Source organism: Leucopleurus acutus (assembly GCF_964270905.1).
Source record: "Leucopleurus acutus genome assembly, chromosome: Y".
NCBI classification, from domain to species: domain Eukaryota; kingdom Metazoa; phylum Chordata; class Mammalia; order Artiodactyla; family Delphinidae; genus Leucopleurus; species Leucopleurus acutus.
Window position 1 is genome coordinate 1,857,570 of NC_139164.1, and position 16,203 is coordinate 1,873,772.

The 16,203-nt window shown below is 48.0% G+C and overlaps 1 protein-coding gene across 1 annotated transcript in view; it reads right to left on the reverse strand.

Annotated features, from left to right (window-relative positions):
* LOC309978908 (matrix-remodeling-associated protein 5-like) overlaps positions 1-3,804 on the reverse strand; it is a gene marked incomplete at both ends in the record, with an annotated part of 28,189 nt that extends 24,385 nt beyond the window's left edge. Inside the window, 2 exons of the mRNA XM_082865577.1 lie at positions 1,104-1,319; positions 3,758-3,804. Of these exons, the coding sequence (XP_082721703.1) occupies positions 1,104-1,319; positions 3,758-3,804 (263 nt within the window). The remainder of the gene's footprint in view (positions 1-1,103; positions 1,320-3,757) is intronic.
* Between the last annotated feature and the right edge of the window lie 12,399 nt (positions 3,805-16,203).

Below are 16,203 nucleotides of genomic sequence, written 5' to 3' on the forward strand. Positions count from 1 at the left end.
AAAGGAAACTGGTTTTAAAATTGTAAAATGATTTAAAGATGGCAACAAGGAAACTGTTACTGTTCTCTCTGCTGGCAAAGCCAAATTGTTTTCCCCACGGAACCATCATCACTGTGTTAGATTTTTCAGAGCGTCAAATCGTAAAGTTTGCCAAACTTTTTTGGAGGAGGCTATTTAATGGTCTATTGCTACGGATTCAGTGTTTTTTCTTATTGTCTTAACTTCCCGTTCTTTTATTCTACTACTGGTCTTTATAATCGATAAATGCAAGAATGGTTGAAGCTCTGTACTCAGAGATGTCTAGGCAGGTTTACAATTTTTTGTTTCATCTTATGAAAATGTCCCCACAGTGGCTATTCATCAAACCCTAAATAATTTCGTTGTTTTATGGGTGGTAGAAAGTAGCTAATAGGTTTTGTTGAAGAAGTCCAAATGATTGTTTACTATTGAAGTTGTACATTGTTTAATATGAAAATTGCACATGAGTACCTGTAATTCATAGCAATGTACACTAATGTATAGAAAGCATATATGGGTACAAAAGGAAACTAAAAATACAAAAATTCTACCTTGAAATGCTGCATTAAAATATCTGTTTAAAAGATACTAATATTTTAAATAGGCAAAATCTGAAAGAACTCTTATTTCCTCAATGTCACAACTGCGTCATGCAGATAACCTACAAAATGTCACAGATGTCTCACTTATTCCTCTTATTATCATGTAGTAGTTCCTGAAGTCTATTTAGAATACTATTAGTATATTTATGTGTGTGTCATATGCTTTCATATCTGCATTAAAGAACTGTCATCAACGGAGACTTATCAAGGAACTGAAGCTGTCCGAGACGGTTCGTTATTCAGCCTTGTGATAGAAGCTTCCGGTGACGGATCAATTCAGATAACAGCCCCCAAAGGACCACATTTAGTATAGTTACAAATGCCCCCTCGATTCAGCCCATATAGGAGCACATAACGCAAGACACAGTGACACATAAAGGAACATATATTCGCAGTTACGTAAACGCACACACACATAACGAAACACCAAATCAACACGCATGCGAGGAGGCTGCGATGGCTCAGGAAGAACGTGGTACAAACCCCAGATTGATTCTTTCCACATGTTTAGAAATCCCAGCGGGCACGGAAGCCAAGGAGCGGAACGTGCAGTGGACCTCGCTGGGAACATAGCAGGCGCAAGGATACGGACAGGCCAGCGCGGCGCGCGGATGTCCCCACAGCAGAATCAGCACCACGGAGAGTGCTCGCCACTGCGCCCGCGTTGGCATCTTGTCGGGGTGGGTCATCCCAGGACACCTGTCGTGGAACCACAAAACCAGATGTCAGGTAGCGCTTCCGTATTTCCAGCAGATCTTACTTGAATGTGCACCATGGGGGTAAGCTTCGCAAGACATCACACAGTATATGTCAGTGACACAAAACATGTGCATCAAGAAACAGAAAATTTATTTTTTAAAATCTTTCGCCATTCACTTTAATCGTTACTATAGAGTATAACCTTCCCTCCTGACTTTGGGATGACTTGGAAGTCTCCCTATGCTGTGTAGGAGGGTACGGAATACACATGCCCACATACACGCCCAGAAATATACTTACATACATATGTGCGTGTATAAAGGTATACATACACAGACATATATATTTGTATAAATGGGTATATATGTGTGTGCTTATAGATACAGAGAGAGGAGAGATACATTCATGTTTCTATAATAAAATGAATAATAAAAGTAAATGTTATGCGTCCGCCTCCAACGTTATTGCCGAGCCGTTGCTTATTGTATATATCGGAATAAAAAGCTTCTCAGGAAGGCCGTTATTATCAGAAGGGTTTCCTTCTTTTAATGACACTCCTTAAAGTTTTAATTGTATCTTCTTCAAGTGCTTACAGAGGCATTCACTAAAGCGAAATACGTTCCATTATATGTGGTTTTGTTTATGACCCTTAATTGTTTTTTCCTTGGAAGAGCCCAAATGTTGAGATGGTGCAGCACCATAGTTACCGGAGAGGAAATGTGGGGCAAACCTCTGAAAAATCTGCCACTAGAGAAAGAGGAAAGGAATTATTTCCTGATGAAGCATCTTGAGGCAAACAAAAAAAGATCAGTAAGACAAAAGAAAAAAAAAGGAGAAAGAGAGAAGGGAGGAAGGGAGGAAGGGAGGGAGGGGAGGAAAGAAACGGTCAGATAAATGTTAGGTTGCGGGCCTCCCTGGTGGCGCAGTGGTTGGGAGTCCGCCTGCCGATGCAGGGGACGCGGGTTCGTGCCCCGGTCCGGGAAGATCCCACATGCCGCGGAGCGGCTGGGCCCGTGAGCCATGGCCGCTGAGCCTGCGCGTCTGGAGCCTGTGCTCTGCAACGGGAGAGGCCACAACAGTGAGAGGCCCGCGTACCGCAAAAAAGAAAAAAAAAAAAAATTAGGTTGCATCAGCTGCCTCATTTAGAATGTCCGTGATTATTTTTTCATGCATCGGTCATGCCTTCCTTCATCGACTCATATTTCTGTCAACTCTTGCATGAAGTTTATTTGCAGATAAGTAACACACATGGAGAGTAAAGGGCACAGAAGAGAAACGCGCCTGTCGGTTCGTCCCTGCTCTGGGCAAGCCCTCACTTCTCATCATAAACTCTCCCTCCGCTGACACGCGGTAGGGACACCCCGAGGCCGCAGCCCTTCCATCCGTTACAGGGCCTCCAAAGAGATGCTCTCTAAAATCCGGACGCGTCTCGCCTTTCAGCTGCCCCTCCGGAGCTGACGGTGCAGGCGGCCGCGCAACAGGCAAGCGCAGCTTCCTCCGCTGCCGCTTTGCGGAGAGCAGCCGGCTGGCTCTGCTGAGCCCAGGCCTCCCCCGCTCCCGCCTGCGCGCTTGACCTCCGCCCTGGCTTTCTGCCGACGGCCTCCCGATGCCCCCTCCCCAGCCGCGCTCCGCATCCTGCCTTCCACCCGGCTCCCCCCGGAAGACCGCAGCAACGCTCCCCCGGGAACCCTGGTCCCGAGGTCTCGAGGGAAAGCGCCCTGAGCCTGCAGGACCTCGCGGCACGCCCGGAGAACCCCGAGAGGCTGGCCTCGGGACACCAGGCGGTAGACAACCTGGAGGGGCCGGGCGCGCGGCCCTGCGCCCCTGGCCGGCTTCCAGCGCCCGCGCTCACGCGGCGGGCAGGCGGCGCGGTGAACGCCGAGCCTTCCCCGAGCGCGGCTCGGGTGGCCCCGCGGGTCTCTGAGGCCCGGCACCCGGGCAGCGAAGGACGTCTCTCCCAGACGGTGACTTCCCCAGCTCCCGCGCGGCTCAGCCCCCGGCTGAGGGGGGCTTCGCGTCTCCCCCTTTCCAGGGGAAGACGAAGGGGGAGGAGGACGAGAGTCTCAGCCCCCGGAGCGAGGCGGCCCTGCAGCGGCGGTGTCCCCCGCCAACGCAAGAGCGCAATCGCTTACGCTGGGGGATCCCCTTGGTGACGCCCTGGAAACCGGGGAGGGATGAATGAGAGGTCGCGAGGGGGAGGGAGGAGAGAAGACAGGCTCGGGGGTTCCTTAGACCTACTCAGCGCATCTTCCCGGAGGATTCCGTCAGCCTCTCGCCTGGACGGAAGCCGGCCCCTCCACTGTAGTGCCAGGAAACAGTTCAACACGTCTGCTTGCCCTCGCCCCCCGCGGCACAGGTCCGTCCCGCACTCTCGTCACCCGCCCCTGGCAGACAGAGCCGGCTCCCCGCCGCGCGCCCCGGCCGCCCTCGGTCCTCACCTGTCCTTCGGAAGCCGCGGCACACGGGAGCGCTGCGCCCAGAGCATCTGCGGGGCCGGCGCGCGCGCGTCACCGCCGGGGGTCCGCCGGGGCCATGCCCTTCCCGGGGCCGGGGGCGAGGCGGCGCGGCTTCCCAGCGCGGCGCGGCGAGCCGGCGCTCTTTTATGCGCGTCGCCCAGAGACTTCCCCGAGTGCACGCCTCGGCCCACCCCCGCCCTGCCCCACCCCGGGGAGACGGGGCGCGGGCCCCGGCGCAGGGACCCTGGCCGCGCCGCTCTGCGCTCAGCCCTCCTCTCGGCTCTTCATGGCGCCGCGTCCCGAGTGGGCACGCCTCGTCCACGCCGCCGGGAGGGCCGGCAGGGGCCAAGCGCACACGGCTTTGGGAAGGAGGGCTGCGGGTCCGAGACGAACTCCGGGGACCCGCGGGAGGGGCAGAGGCCCGGAGCGCGGTGCGAACTGCTGCCCGAAGTCCGCACCCGGAGCGCCCTTCCCAGCAGAGTTGGAGAGGGTCTCCCTCTTTCCGCGGAGGAGAGAGGGAACAGGGTTTGCACTCCTCCGGGCGGGTCGGAGTGTTCTCTGGCCGCGCCTCCGAACCCCGGGGTTGGCAAGAGCCGGCTGCGCCCGCCGGCATCCCACCGCCCCCCCCCGACCCGGAGGGGCAGGCGCGGCTGCCACGTGAGCCCCGCGGCCACGCCCTCCCGCCTCTGCTGTGGCTCCTGGCCGCCAGCCTCCCTCCCCCTGCCAGACTCTTCCTGCCAAAAAGGTGGAATGCTCTCGTCCCGTTTGGAGAGCCCGAGGGGGGCTGGGCCGCTGCCGGCATTCTGGGGAGCCCGGTGGTACTTGCTGGAGCAAGTGAGAACCGCTTGTGGACAGGGCGAAGTAACAGAGGTTGGAGAGGACCCTGCGTCCCCAACGCAGAAGGGAAAGGGAGAGAAGGAGGTATCCTGGTTCCCAGGAGGAATCAGATCTGGGGAAGGGGACCAAGGGGTCAGGTGAGGACTTTCATCAGCAGAGCCCCCCTGGGCAGAGCTAGGAAGAGCACCCACTGTGAAGAGAAAGAAACCGGGGTGTCCCAGGGCCGGCATCCAGGAGGGGAACATGCCAGGTGTCCTGAGCGAGCCTGCGGCATGCCTGGTACCTGTCCAAGAGCTGCTAGGAGGTGTCCAGAAATGAACCTTCAGATGAGCTGCTTCTGATGCACCCAGTATGGACTGGCCTGGTTTCTCCTGAAAAGTGTGTAGGAGGGACTTCCCTGGTGGCACCGTGGATAAGACTCTGTGGTCCCAGTGCAAGGGGCCTGGGTTAGATTCCACACGCATGCCGCAACTAAGACCCACTGCAACCAGAAACAACAACAAAAAAGTGTCTAGGAATTCCTCACTGCCCCTTGCCCAAGGCGGCGGGCATCCACCAGGTAGATCAGGGGCCAGTTCATAGGTGGGTCCATTCACTGCGTCCATAGCAATAATGTGTGTTGACATATTTCCAGGGACTGGTTTTAGGGATCCTCTTTCTTGAAATGCCCCAAACCCTTTAATTACATTTATTAAAAACCTGTCCCCAGAACATCTCCTTAGCTTTCTTTCGTGGCTTTGCCATCCACCTACTCAGCTAAACTGGAAACCCAAGTCACGGTCCCCATGTGCCTCTCCTCTAGGACCTTGAAGCCAACTGGTGGCCAAGTCTAGTGGATTGCGACTCCTGAGAATTGCTGAGCCCAACGGCCTTGCCCGCTCGGTACGGAAGTCTGGTGCTCAAGTCTTAGCTTCTGCCTGCCTCTTCCTTCATCCATTGTTTCTTTGTCCCACCACCAACCTGGAGGGCTGCCCCATTCTCAAAACAAGTTCTTAAGTTGTCCACGGTGACACATGACATGGCAGGGTCTTGCCAGCCTGTCCAGGGACCTTGTATCTGCTGATGTCCCGGCTTTGAAGAAATGGTAGCAGACCCCTCCCTTCTTCTCTTCCTCCTTCTTGTTACGTCCGTGCATGTTCTCATCTTGAGGTACGTATTTCAGTCCATCGTGTGTCCCTTCCCTGCCGCTGTTTGATGATCTCTTCTTCAGCCTCCATCTCATAGCACTTTCCAACATTCCTGCCCATCCATGTGGCCCTTTGCTTGTCTTACGGCCAGTTACTTGCCCTTGTCTAATTATATGGTTACGTTTCGAAACCCGGAAACTAGCACAGAGCTTAGCACACACTAGATGCTCAATGAAATGCATGAATAAGTGAGTGAGGGAATGAATGAGGTTCAATCCTACTAAGAAATGTGTAGATTTAAAAAGTCACAGTACATAACGGATATGACAAATCCATGAATATAGCCTTACGGATTTTCCATGATTCCATAATTTTTTTTTAAAAAAATCAATAGCTTGGTGTATTTATTCCTTTTGTTTCGACATTTATTCTGCTCCCTCGGTGGTTAGCTCCGGAAACCATGTTTGATTTACTGTTGGATCCCCAGAAATGCCACAAAATTCCTTGAATACAGAGGGTTTTAAATACATATCGGTTGAATTAAATTTACCCGTTTCCCCACAATTCCACAAGGTGGAGGCTGAGGAGGGTAGAGGGGACAAGGGCCAGGTCCGTAAGTTAGGACAGCGCGGAACGTGCTTTCTGAGGCAAGGAGTGATTTGACCTCCAAAGCGACAAGAGGTTGGAGTCCTCCAGAGTCACCAAACGCCATGTGATTTGGTGGATGGCAGCTCCTTGCACGGCGCACCCCACGATTTTATCAGCAATTGCTTCTCCATCTTTCTCATTCTAGCGGCATCTGTCTTCTTGAAGAATTTTGTCTGCATCACCGTAAGAGCCCTCCCATCCACTCTTCTCATTGGACCCCCTTAACAGCAGAGCCATTGGTAAAGAGTACAGACAGCTGGGCTTACGCCCCCCTTTCCTCCTTCCCGCTCTTCCTTGGCTGGGCAGAAACCTTCCCTAAAATCAGCTTCCCCAAACGTAACATAAAAACAACGATGCCCATCTTTCAGGGCTGCTGTGACCACAGGATGCAATCCTGTAGACAAAGACCTGAACACAGGACCTGTGTGGTACCCGTGGTTAATACCCAGGATCTGTGGAACCTACACTCCTTTATTTTTTACTCCTTTCTTATATCTTTCATCCTCTTACCTGATTTCTCCCCAAGACAGGATCTCTGGGGATACAGTGGCTGTTTCTTGCTTGAGCAGAAGCTCTGAATCTTGAATGGGAGAGTTTCATGTTCCAGGGGGGGGCTGTGCATGACCACGGGATTATACGGTTTTTTGCTTAACAGGGATTGTAAAAGTAAATCCTGCATCAGCGGCTGCTACCCAGCCTCCCTAATCAGATGAAGGACTGACCCTAAATATTATAGGATGACTGGAGAGAAAGGAAAAAAAAAAAAAAGTCTGCACAGGAAATGTCTCCTCGCATAACTGGGAAATCCCAGGGGTAGACTAATAGCTAGTGGGGATGCATCTTTATCTGAGCAGAAAGAGACTTTCAGGAATCTTGCATGTGAAACTTCCCCCCGGTCTGTCTAGGGTAAGCCTTAAATGAGAATACAAGCTACTGGCAACCTCTCTGAAAATGAGGGGGTATTTTTGTTTCACCTCGTTCCTTCATACCACAGTCGGTGGAAGTCTCCCATTCTGCTGCATTTACTAAAATGCTTCCAGATTTTTCTCAACAGCGAATTTTTAAACAGAACAAAAAAATAAGAAGTACACCTCAGAGGAACTCCCCAGATCTCCCAAGCACAGTTGAATTATATCTGCAAAATGGGCTGGAGCAAATTCTGCTCAGCGGGGAGGGTAGAAATCTACAGAAAAAGCATCAGAAACAGACGTGAAGTCAGTCCGACCCACCATGGGGGACGCGCTTAAGGGGACTGCTCGGCAAACTGGAAGCTATTTCTCCATCCCTCCCCCTTATCTGAGCCGGAAGCATCTAGAACAAGTCACAGACACAGGCTCTTCCACTCTGGGTCTCCAGATTCTGCTTGGTAGGAAACCAAGTGCAGGGGGATAAGATAATGGAATTTCAGCTCTCTCCTCCATGCCACGGGATCCCAGGCAGACTGGGGTTAGCAGCCCACGCCACGGCACCCGTTCAAAGACCTCAGCTCTGGATGGCAACGCGTCAGAAACCAAGATCGGGCTTCCGTTTCAAAATAAAAGTTACCAGGGGTCTCTACCTCAAGGGGAAATTATTCATTCCGGAGAGATGTCCTGTGATGGCGACTATTCAACCTTCTACGCAGTGTCAAGACTTGGGGTTTTCGGTGTTTTTTTTTTTTTTTTTTTTTTTTTTTGGACAAAGCATTTTGACCTGCATTTATGCTGATTTTACATCCTGCCTCCGGGAATACAAATCAAGTAGCTTCTCTGGGATTTCATACGGCAGGTGCACGAAAGGCTGGAATGGAAAGGTCACTAAAAGCTACTTCTGGGACTTCCCTGGCGGTCCAGTGGTTAAGACTCCGCGCTTCCACTGCAGGGGGCGAGGGTTTGATCCCTGGCCCTTTCGTGGGTCTCATAAGGCTAGATCCCAGGGTATTTCTCTCACCTGTGGATGCATTCAAGACACCAGGTAAGGTCCCTTGTGCTTTGGGAACATGCCTCTTTCATGAATTAGGACGGGCAGCCTCACTTACGGACAACAGATGACTTATGCAGAGAATTTAAGTCATTCTGAAAACAGACAAGCAGGAAGACATTCTTGTGTCTGGTGACCGTCAGTCCTCCCTGCACATCGCCGAAGAGAAACACGGATTTGCCGAATTGTCAGTGGCGTGGGCACGGACAACACACAGGCACGCGTTGTAAGCAGAAGAGCTTAGACAGGCACCCAAACCCAAACTGAGTTCAAAGAAGTTACAACAGTCTTTGGGACATGGTCTTTAAAGATGCAAAGAGAATTTACTTAGGAATAAAGTGGAAGGAACACATGACTCAAAACGATTAGAAAGCGTGAAGCAGAAAATGATGTTCTGTTCATGGTTTACCAAAGAAGAACACGGCAAAGAAAATACTTAGAAACAGAAACTGCGTGGCGTCGTTAGGACTCCTAATTAGCCTTCAAACTTGGATCGTACCTATATATGAGTTTGCTACCATAAAATTTGTGGTTTAAAACAACAGAAATCTGACTGTGCTCCGCTCTGAAGACCAGACGTCTGAGGTCAAGGTGTCCCAGGACCGCGCTCCCTCCAGAGGCTCCAGGGGAGGGTCCTTCCCACCTCTTCCAGCTCCTGGGAGCGCCAGGCATCCCTGGGCTTGTGGCCGCGTCCCTCTCGTCTCTGCCTCTGTCTTCACGGGGCTTCTCCTCTGTGTCTGGGTCTCTCCTCTTCTGTCTCTTAGAAGGACCCTGTCATTGGATGTAGGGCCACCCTCATCCAGGGGGACCTCATCTCAGACCCTTCCCTGCACCACATCTGCAGACCGAGACCCTCTTTCCAAATAAGGTCCCGTTCTGAGGTCACAGTTGGACATGAATTTTGAGGGGATACTGTTTGCCTTACAGCACTACTTGTTTGCCCTGTAAGAGGGTAAAATGTGTCACATTGACATCGACCATGGAAGCAGTCAATCAGCCCCTCACAACCTTAAAATGTCATGTTTTTAAAGTAATGATAGAAATATCGCGATAGAGGAACTAGAACCCTATCATAGTGCCTACCTGAAAATGTAGGTCCCTGGTGTGGGGTACATTGATACAGGATGGATTGTTTTTTTCTTGTTTCAGCATCTAGAACCTCCAGACCCAGCAGAAACACAGTCCTTCCTGGCATTGCTCTTCTCTGAGTCCTAAACTGCGTTCAAGTGGGATTGGCCAGGTTCACGTCATCCTACAATGCTGGGCCGTGATTGGCTGGCACCACGGTGAGCAATCGCTGATGGACCTTCTGCACCAATCAAAATGCCTGGCTCCCGGATACAAATGATTGGTGCACAGGTGAGCACATGACCCAGGCCAGGCCAGTCACGATCCATGCCCAGAATTTCTCAAACAGAGAAGGAGATGCAGTTCCTGGTGATGCCCAGTGGGCACGTGTGAAGACCCAGAGACGCCATATTTCTTGTCCCGGTGAGGAAGGCTGTTTAAGAAAGTGAGGTCAACATTTTGGAGAACCAGAAAGGGGAGATGCAGCAGAGAGCACTTGCCTTTTTCTTTTCTTTCTTTTTTGGCCTCGCTGTGCAGCTTGGGGGGGGGGGGGTCTAACTTTCCCGACCAGGGACTGAACCCGCAGCCTCGGCAGTGAGAACGCAGAGTACTCATCACTGGACCACCAGGGAATTCCCACCTTTGCTTCCTTCTCAAGGTTCATGTGGGTTCCAGTAACCTCCCTGTCTTGCCTGAGTTGGTTCAGCTGAGTTGATAGCTTTTCCTCTTATGGATCAAAGCAGAAATGCCCAATGGATCGTGTTCCACTCCAAGCCCCATAAAGACAGATGTTCTGCCCTCAGATGTGTTGGTTTATCGTGGGGAACTACAGATTAACTATCACAAAAGACGCTGCCTCAGGACCTTTGCACTGACTGTGTCTGCTCCCTGGAGTGCTCATTCCCCAGATTCCCCCATGCCTTCCTCTGGACCTTCTCCTGGTCTTTGCTCAGGGGGGTCCCTTTCAGCAAGTCCTCCTCTGACCACTCCCCCTATAGTTTTCACTCGTCTTTCCAGCTTTATTCTTCCACAGGTTGGAGCTGAGAAGAGACAGGTGGACCTGAGGAGAGGCAGATAGAAGTGGGTGGCAGCTTTGAGTTTCAAGGTAATTGTGATCTCCACGGACTGCACAGTTTCCCTTTGATTCAGGCAACTTTCCATCACCTTTCAGCACACACTTAGCCAACAGGCACCTTTACTGCTTTCCTAACTTGAGTTGGGTTTTTGTTACTTGCAATGAAAAAAGTTCTCAGTGATATAACAATCACCGTTGAAATGTTAACCCAGTTTTGTTTTTTTTAAAATTGCACCACTTAGAACAAATGATAATGTAAGATTCATCACTTTCTGAATCAACAAAACCTGTACGGTTGAAAGAAAAATGTATGTTTGCTTTGTTTTCATTATGATGCTATGTTTTATTATTATTAGAACACACAGTCATTTATCCGTGAGTTTCATTTTTTTCCTGAAAAGGGTTTTCAGGATTTCCTGAAAATAATTCCTAAGGTAACGGTTTACAACTGGTCCTTCCCCATTTGTTTCTCAGGCATAATCGTTATGAATATAAGCGTATGCATTAATGTTTATCTTTCATGTTTTACAGTGTTTTTAATGGCATACACCCATATATACGTGCTTGACTGTATATAAAAATTCTGAAGAAGTTAAAAGAAATCGTTAATTGTTACTTCTGACATTTAAGACCGAAAAACAAGGGGGGTAGACAAAAAACGTTTAGGGTTTGTATTCTTTTTCTTTTTTTTTTTGCAATATGAGTTTTTAGTTTTATCCCAAAAGGGGCCTTTGTTTGGTTTAGAAATGTCTCCTGATTTTTATAACAATACAGTGGAATGTTTTATTGCCTTAGAATTTAAATGTAAAGCTATTAAGGACTATGATGTGAGCCCAGTCAAAGATGTGAGCCCAGTCAAAGCCCAGTCCAGTAAAATATCCAGGACATATAATGCTTTTAATTTGGGGGATTCCTTTTTCTTTTAACTTAGAATAATCTTTTAAGAAGGACTATTTCTTGCTCAAATGAAACGTGTCCAAAGTTCAGTCATTCTTTGACTTCCACGTTTATTTTATCAAGGTAAAAGTCACACCATACAAAATTTACCATTTAAACCACTTTAAAGGGCACAATTCAGTGGCTTTAGAGCGTCCACCGTCTTGTGCAACTGTCACCACTACCTGCTTCCAAAACATTTACGTCATCCCCAGAGGAGACCCATTAAGGGGTCACTCTTCATTTTCCACACCTCCTCCCACCCCCAGCCCCTGGCAACCGCTCATCTGCTTTCTGTCTCCCTAGATTTACCTAGTTGGGACATTTCATATAAGTGGGATCATAGGGTATGTGGTCTTTTGTGTGTGGCTTCTTTCACTCAGCAAAATGTCCTCAAGGTTCATCTATGTTATAGCCTGTATTCATACTTCATTCATTGTTAGGGTTGAATACCATTCCACTGTATGGCTGGACCACGTTTTGTTTATCCACTCGTGCACGGGTGGATAGGTAGAATTCATTGAAATGCTTTTTAGAAAAGAGCCAAAGATGTAGGACTCTGCTTTAGACCTAGTGAAACAGGCATGGTTCTGCAGGTCAGCAAATGACCACGGGTGACTGTGACACGCAGAGACTCCGATTCACACCTTGCAACCACAGTTCTTGTACTTCTGCAGGGAAAGGCAAGCTTTGCTCCTAATGTCTCTCCTCTCCACAGGGATGGAATGCATGAGAAATCTCTCTGGATCCCACGTGCAGCATCATTCCATAGAATTACGACAAAATCATTTTTAAGATTCTCATAGTTGTGTTGGATTTCCCTGACTTGTACTTAGCGGCTGACTTGACTCAATTACAGGCATTTGACTCCGAATTTCCTGCCTAGGGGCAAGGGTTATGTCAACTTACAATTTGCATAGATAAAACGATATTTAGGAAGAACTGGCAAAGTGTGTCTGGCATGAAGACTTTTCTCTATAGCTTAGGTGGAATTCTGCCCATTTTAGGCGTTTCTAAATCAGAGAACAGAGAATGAGAGCACACAGATATCCCTTTGCTTGCTAGTAGTTTAAGTTAGATGTAACTTGTTCAAGGAAAAGTATGCTTTACGGCTGTGGATGCCTTGACCACCAAGGTTCACACTGATGAGCCATGGTCAGGACTTTAAGGTCTCAGTAGAATAAAGATAGAATCCATCCTGAGGGGGATACGTACTCACATAACCCCGATTCAACTCAGAGCTCTGAGGGGGAGGGATAAGTTGGGAGATTGGGATTGACATATACACACTACTGTATGTAAAATAGATAGCTAATAAGGACCTACTGTAGAGCACAGGGAACTCTACTCAATACTCCGTAATGACCTGTATGGGAAAAGAATCTGAAAAAGAGTGGATATATGTGTATGCATAACTGATTCACTTTGCTGTACACCTGAAACTAATACAACACTGTAAATCAGCTACACTCCAATATTAACTTTTTTTAAATAAAATAAAATACATCAAAATGATAAAGCAACAAACAAACAAAAAAGCTCAGAGCTCTGAGACCTGATTCTGGACCCAAAGGGATGCCACGCTGCGCTGCCGTACGCATTGGCAAGAGGAGAAAAGGATCCCAGACATATCTTGTCATTGAACAAGTCCAAACACCAGACTCTGAAATCCCAGGAACTTGGTGAAGTCTCGGCACCACGAGGATGACAGAGGAATACACAGGAAGCTTCTCCTTCCAGCCTCTATCAGAAGACCTTCGAGGGCAGGAGTCCCCGTCAAGCAGAGGTCGTGGACGAGCAGATGACTCTGTATTTTGCACTTTCCTAACATGTGAAATACGCATTCCTGGAAAGGACTCCGAGAAGCTCTCCAATGAAGCATTCATTTAGAGTCATCACCTGGTTGGCTGTTCTCCCAGCGTCACTGGTCTACCCCCAGAATCAAGTAGTCAAGTTATAACGAAAGCCTCGTAGAAACAATGTTACCCCAGCAAGTGTGGGTTTTGTCAGACTTTGTCTATTACTACTTCTTACTGTAGTCTGTTTTTTTCCTGAATGGAGTAAGATAATCTATTCATCATTTCTATCTATCTCTCATCTACCTACCTGCCTATATCTATTATACCTAAGATAAATGAATGCAACTAATTTCCATTAATTTGACCAAAACAATAGCCTTATCCAAAGGTTTGCTCGAAATTTTTGAGTCTGATGATTTCTTCTTAAATAAAATAACAATAAACTGCATTCCACATTAAAAAAAAAAATGAGATCCTGCTTTCAATTCTTTTGACTATATACCCAGAAGTGGGATTGTTGGATCATATGGTGGTTTTACGTTTCATTTTTTGTGAAACTTCCATAATGTGTTCTCTACCAACTGTACTATTTTACACTCCCACCGACAATTCTGATTTTTTAACATCTTCACCAACACTTGTCGTTTTCTGTTTGTGTGCTTGTATTTTGTTTGTTTGTTTTTATCGTAGCCACCCTAATGAGTGTGAGCCGATACCTCATTGTAGTTTTGATTTGCATTTCCGTGATGGTTAGCTATGTTGAGCATCTTTTCATGTGCCTGTTGGCCATCTGTATATCTTCTTCGGAGAAATGTCTATTCAAGCCCTTGGCTTGTTTTTTAATTGGGTATTTTGAGTCAAAATCACCAATGTGGCGTCCCCTGCCATTGCTTTGTTGCTGTTGTTGAGTTTTAGAAGTCTGGTATGTACGGTGGATGTGCGTCCCTTATCAAGTATTTAATTTGCAAATGTTTTCTCCCACTGGGAGGGTTGCCTTTTTATCTGCTGATATGGCCTTTTGATGCACAAAATTTCTTAATTCTCATGAGGTCCACTCTGTCTATGTTCCCTTTTGTTGCCTGTGCCTTTGGCGCGCTGTCCAAGAAATCACTGCTAAATCTGGCGTTGCAAAGCTTTGCCCTAGACTTGCTTTATCCCCATATAATTCAATTACACCCACTTATCAGCCCTGGTGATGATTTACCACCTGGGTACTCTTCTAACCTAGGGATCACGCTGTCAGGAGGACAACATAAATCTAACGATCCTAGTTTTCCAGTTTCCCAAGTTTCCCCTCAAACCTTCTTTCTTTAAAAGTGCTTGCTGACCCACTCACTACTGCAAATTCGATTCGATAGTTGAACCGTTAAACGCGACATGAATTTAAGAACATCCTTTGAGTTTCCTCCTTCAGCCCGTCCTGGAAAAAAGTGCTAAGCGCATGTGAACTGGAATCTTGAAATAGGAGGTCTGCGTTCTAAAGGGACCACCCACCTTCTCCCCACGCGTCATGCAAGGCATCTGAGAGAAGCTACTTTTGTTCACTTAGCCAAATATCCTGTATCCTTAAGTGACACACACCGTGCAGTGATATTAGATAACAGTGTTTCCAAGAGGGACAAAACATTTCCTGACGGTTAAGGAAGGAAAAAGCAACTAACATGTTCATACAGAAAGTTCAACCCTGGGGCCAACAAACCTATTAAACACCTGGAAAATTATATATATATATATACATACATATATATATATATATATACACACACACACACACACACATATATATATATATACTGTATATTTTTTGAAGGAATAGATACAATTTACATACTTTCCACGTATGGAAATGATAGTCTGTGTATAGAATCTAGGGAGCTAAGTTAATTGCAGAGGAATACACTGCTGCAATACCAAGTATCACCTTGACTGGGGCGGGAAATGGGTACAGATCCAGGGGAAGTGATGACCCAGATCCTTCTTTAATTTTAGTGGTTAGGAAACCTATAAAGAGAGGGACATAATAGCCCATGGGCTTGACTCAGGATGGCTATTTCAGAAAACAGTGAGAGCACAGATAAGTGTACTTCAAAAGGAAAACTTCAGGAGGGCAGCTTCCTATCTGTTTAGAGAGCCCCCATCTGACTTTAGCACCCCATCAATGGCTAAAGTAATTCCACGCCACCCTCGCCAAGCTCCTGAATGAGTTGACTGCCTCCAATGGTGGGGGCCTGATTCTGTGAGAGGCATGCCGAAATCTATCACATGCAGCCCCCAATCCATCTCTTTGTAACTTTCATGGGTCACAGGTATGCCCCAAGTGGACATCTAAGATGTCTGTCTGTGGTCCTTCACCTCCATGGCAGCCCTTTGAAAGTCAAAAAAAAAAAAAAAATCCCTGTGCTTCCCGTGTTTTATTTCCTTTAGAATACATACATGTCCGTGCACGTCCTGGTGAAAAGCCCTTGTACCGGGCTTCGCTTTTCTACATTCTTTCAAAATAAGAGTGCTCTTCGCTCATGGGTATCCAGGTGGGGCTAGGTAGGGACGCGAGGGCTGTATGTACACTTCAGCTGATGGAGCTGAGTGTCATAGTATTGGGTTGGCCAAAAAGTTCATTCGGGTTTTTCTGTAACATCTTATGGAAAAACCCAAACTTTTTGGCCAACCCAAAATACATCATCTGATCCGGGAAGGTGTTTCTTATGACCAATTCTCATTGAATCCGTTGTAGATTTTTGTAAAAGCTTTCACAGGCATTTAGAAATCTTGATACTGAGCAGGGCCCTGGGGGGCTCTTGGGCACAAAAGCCTTTCTGTGTCCCCCCTGTTTCTTGATTACAGGAAGTAGGCTTCATTCAGCCTTCCCTGAGTTCCAAAGGGCAGGTTCAGACAGATGTTAATCAGGGGAGGGAGGGGATGCAGAGATAAGGGAGGAGCAGTGAAGAAACAACAGTGCAGCCTTGGGGCAGGTCCTGGTTC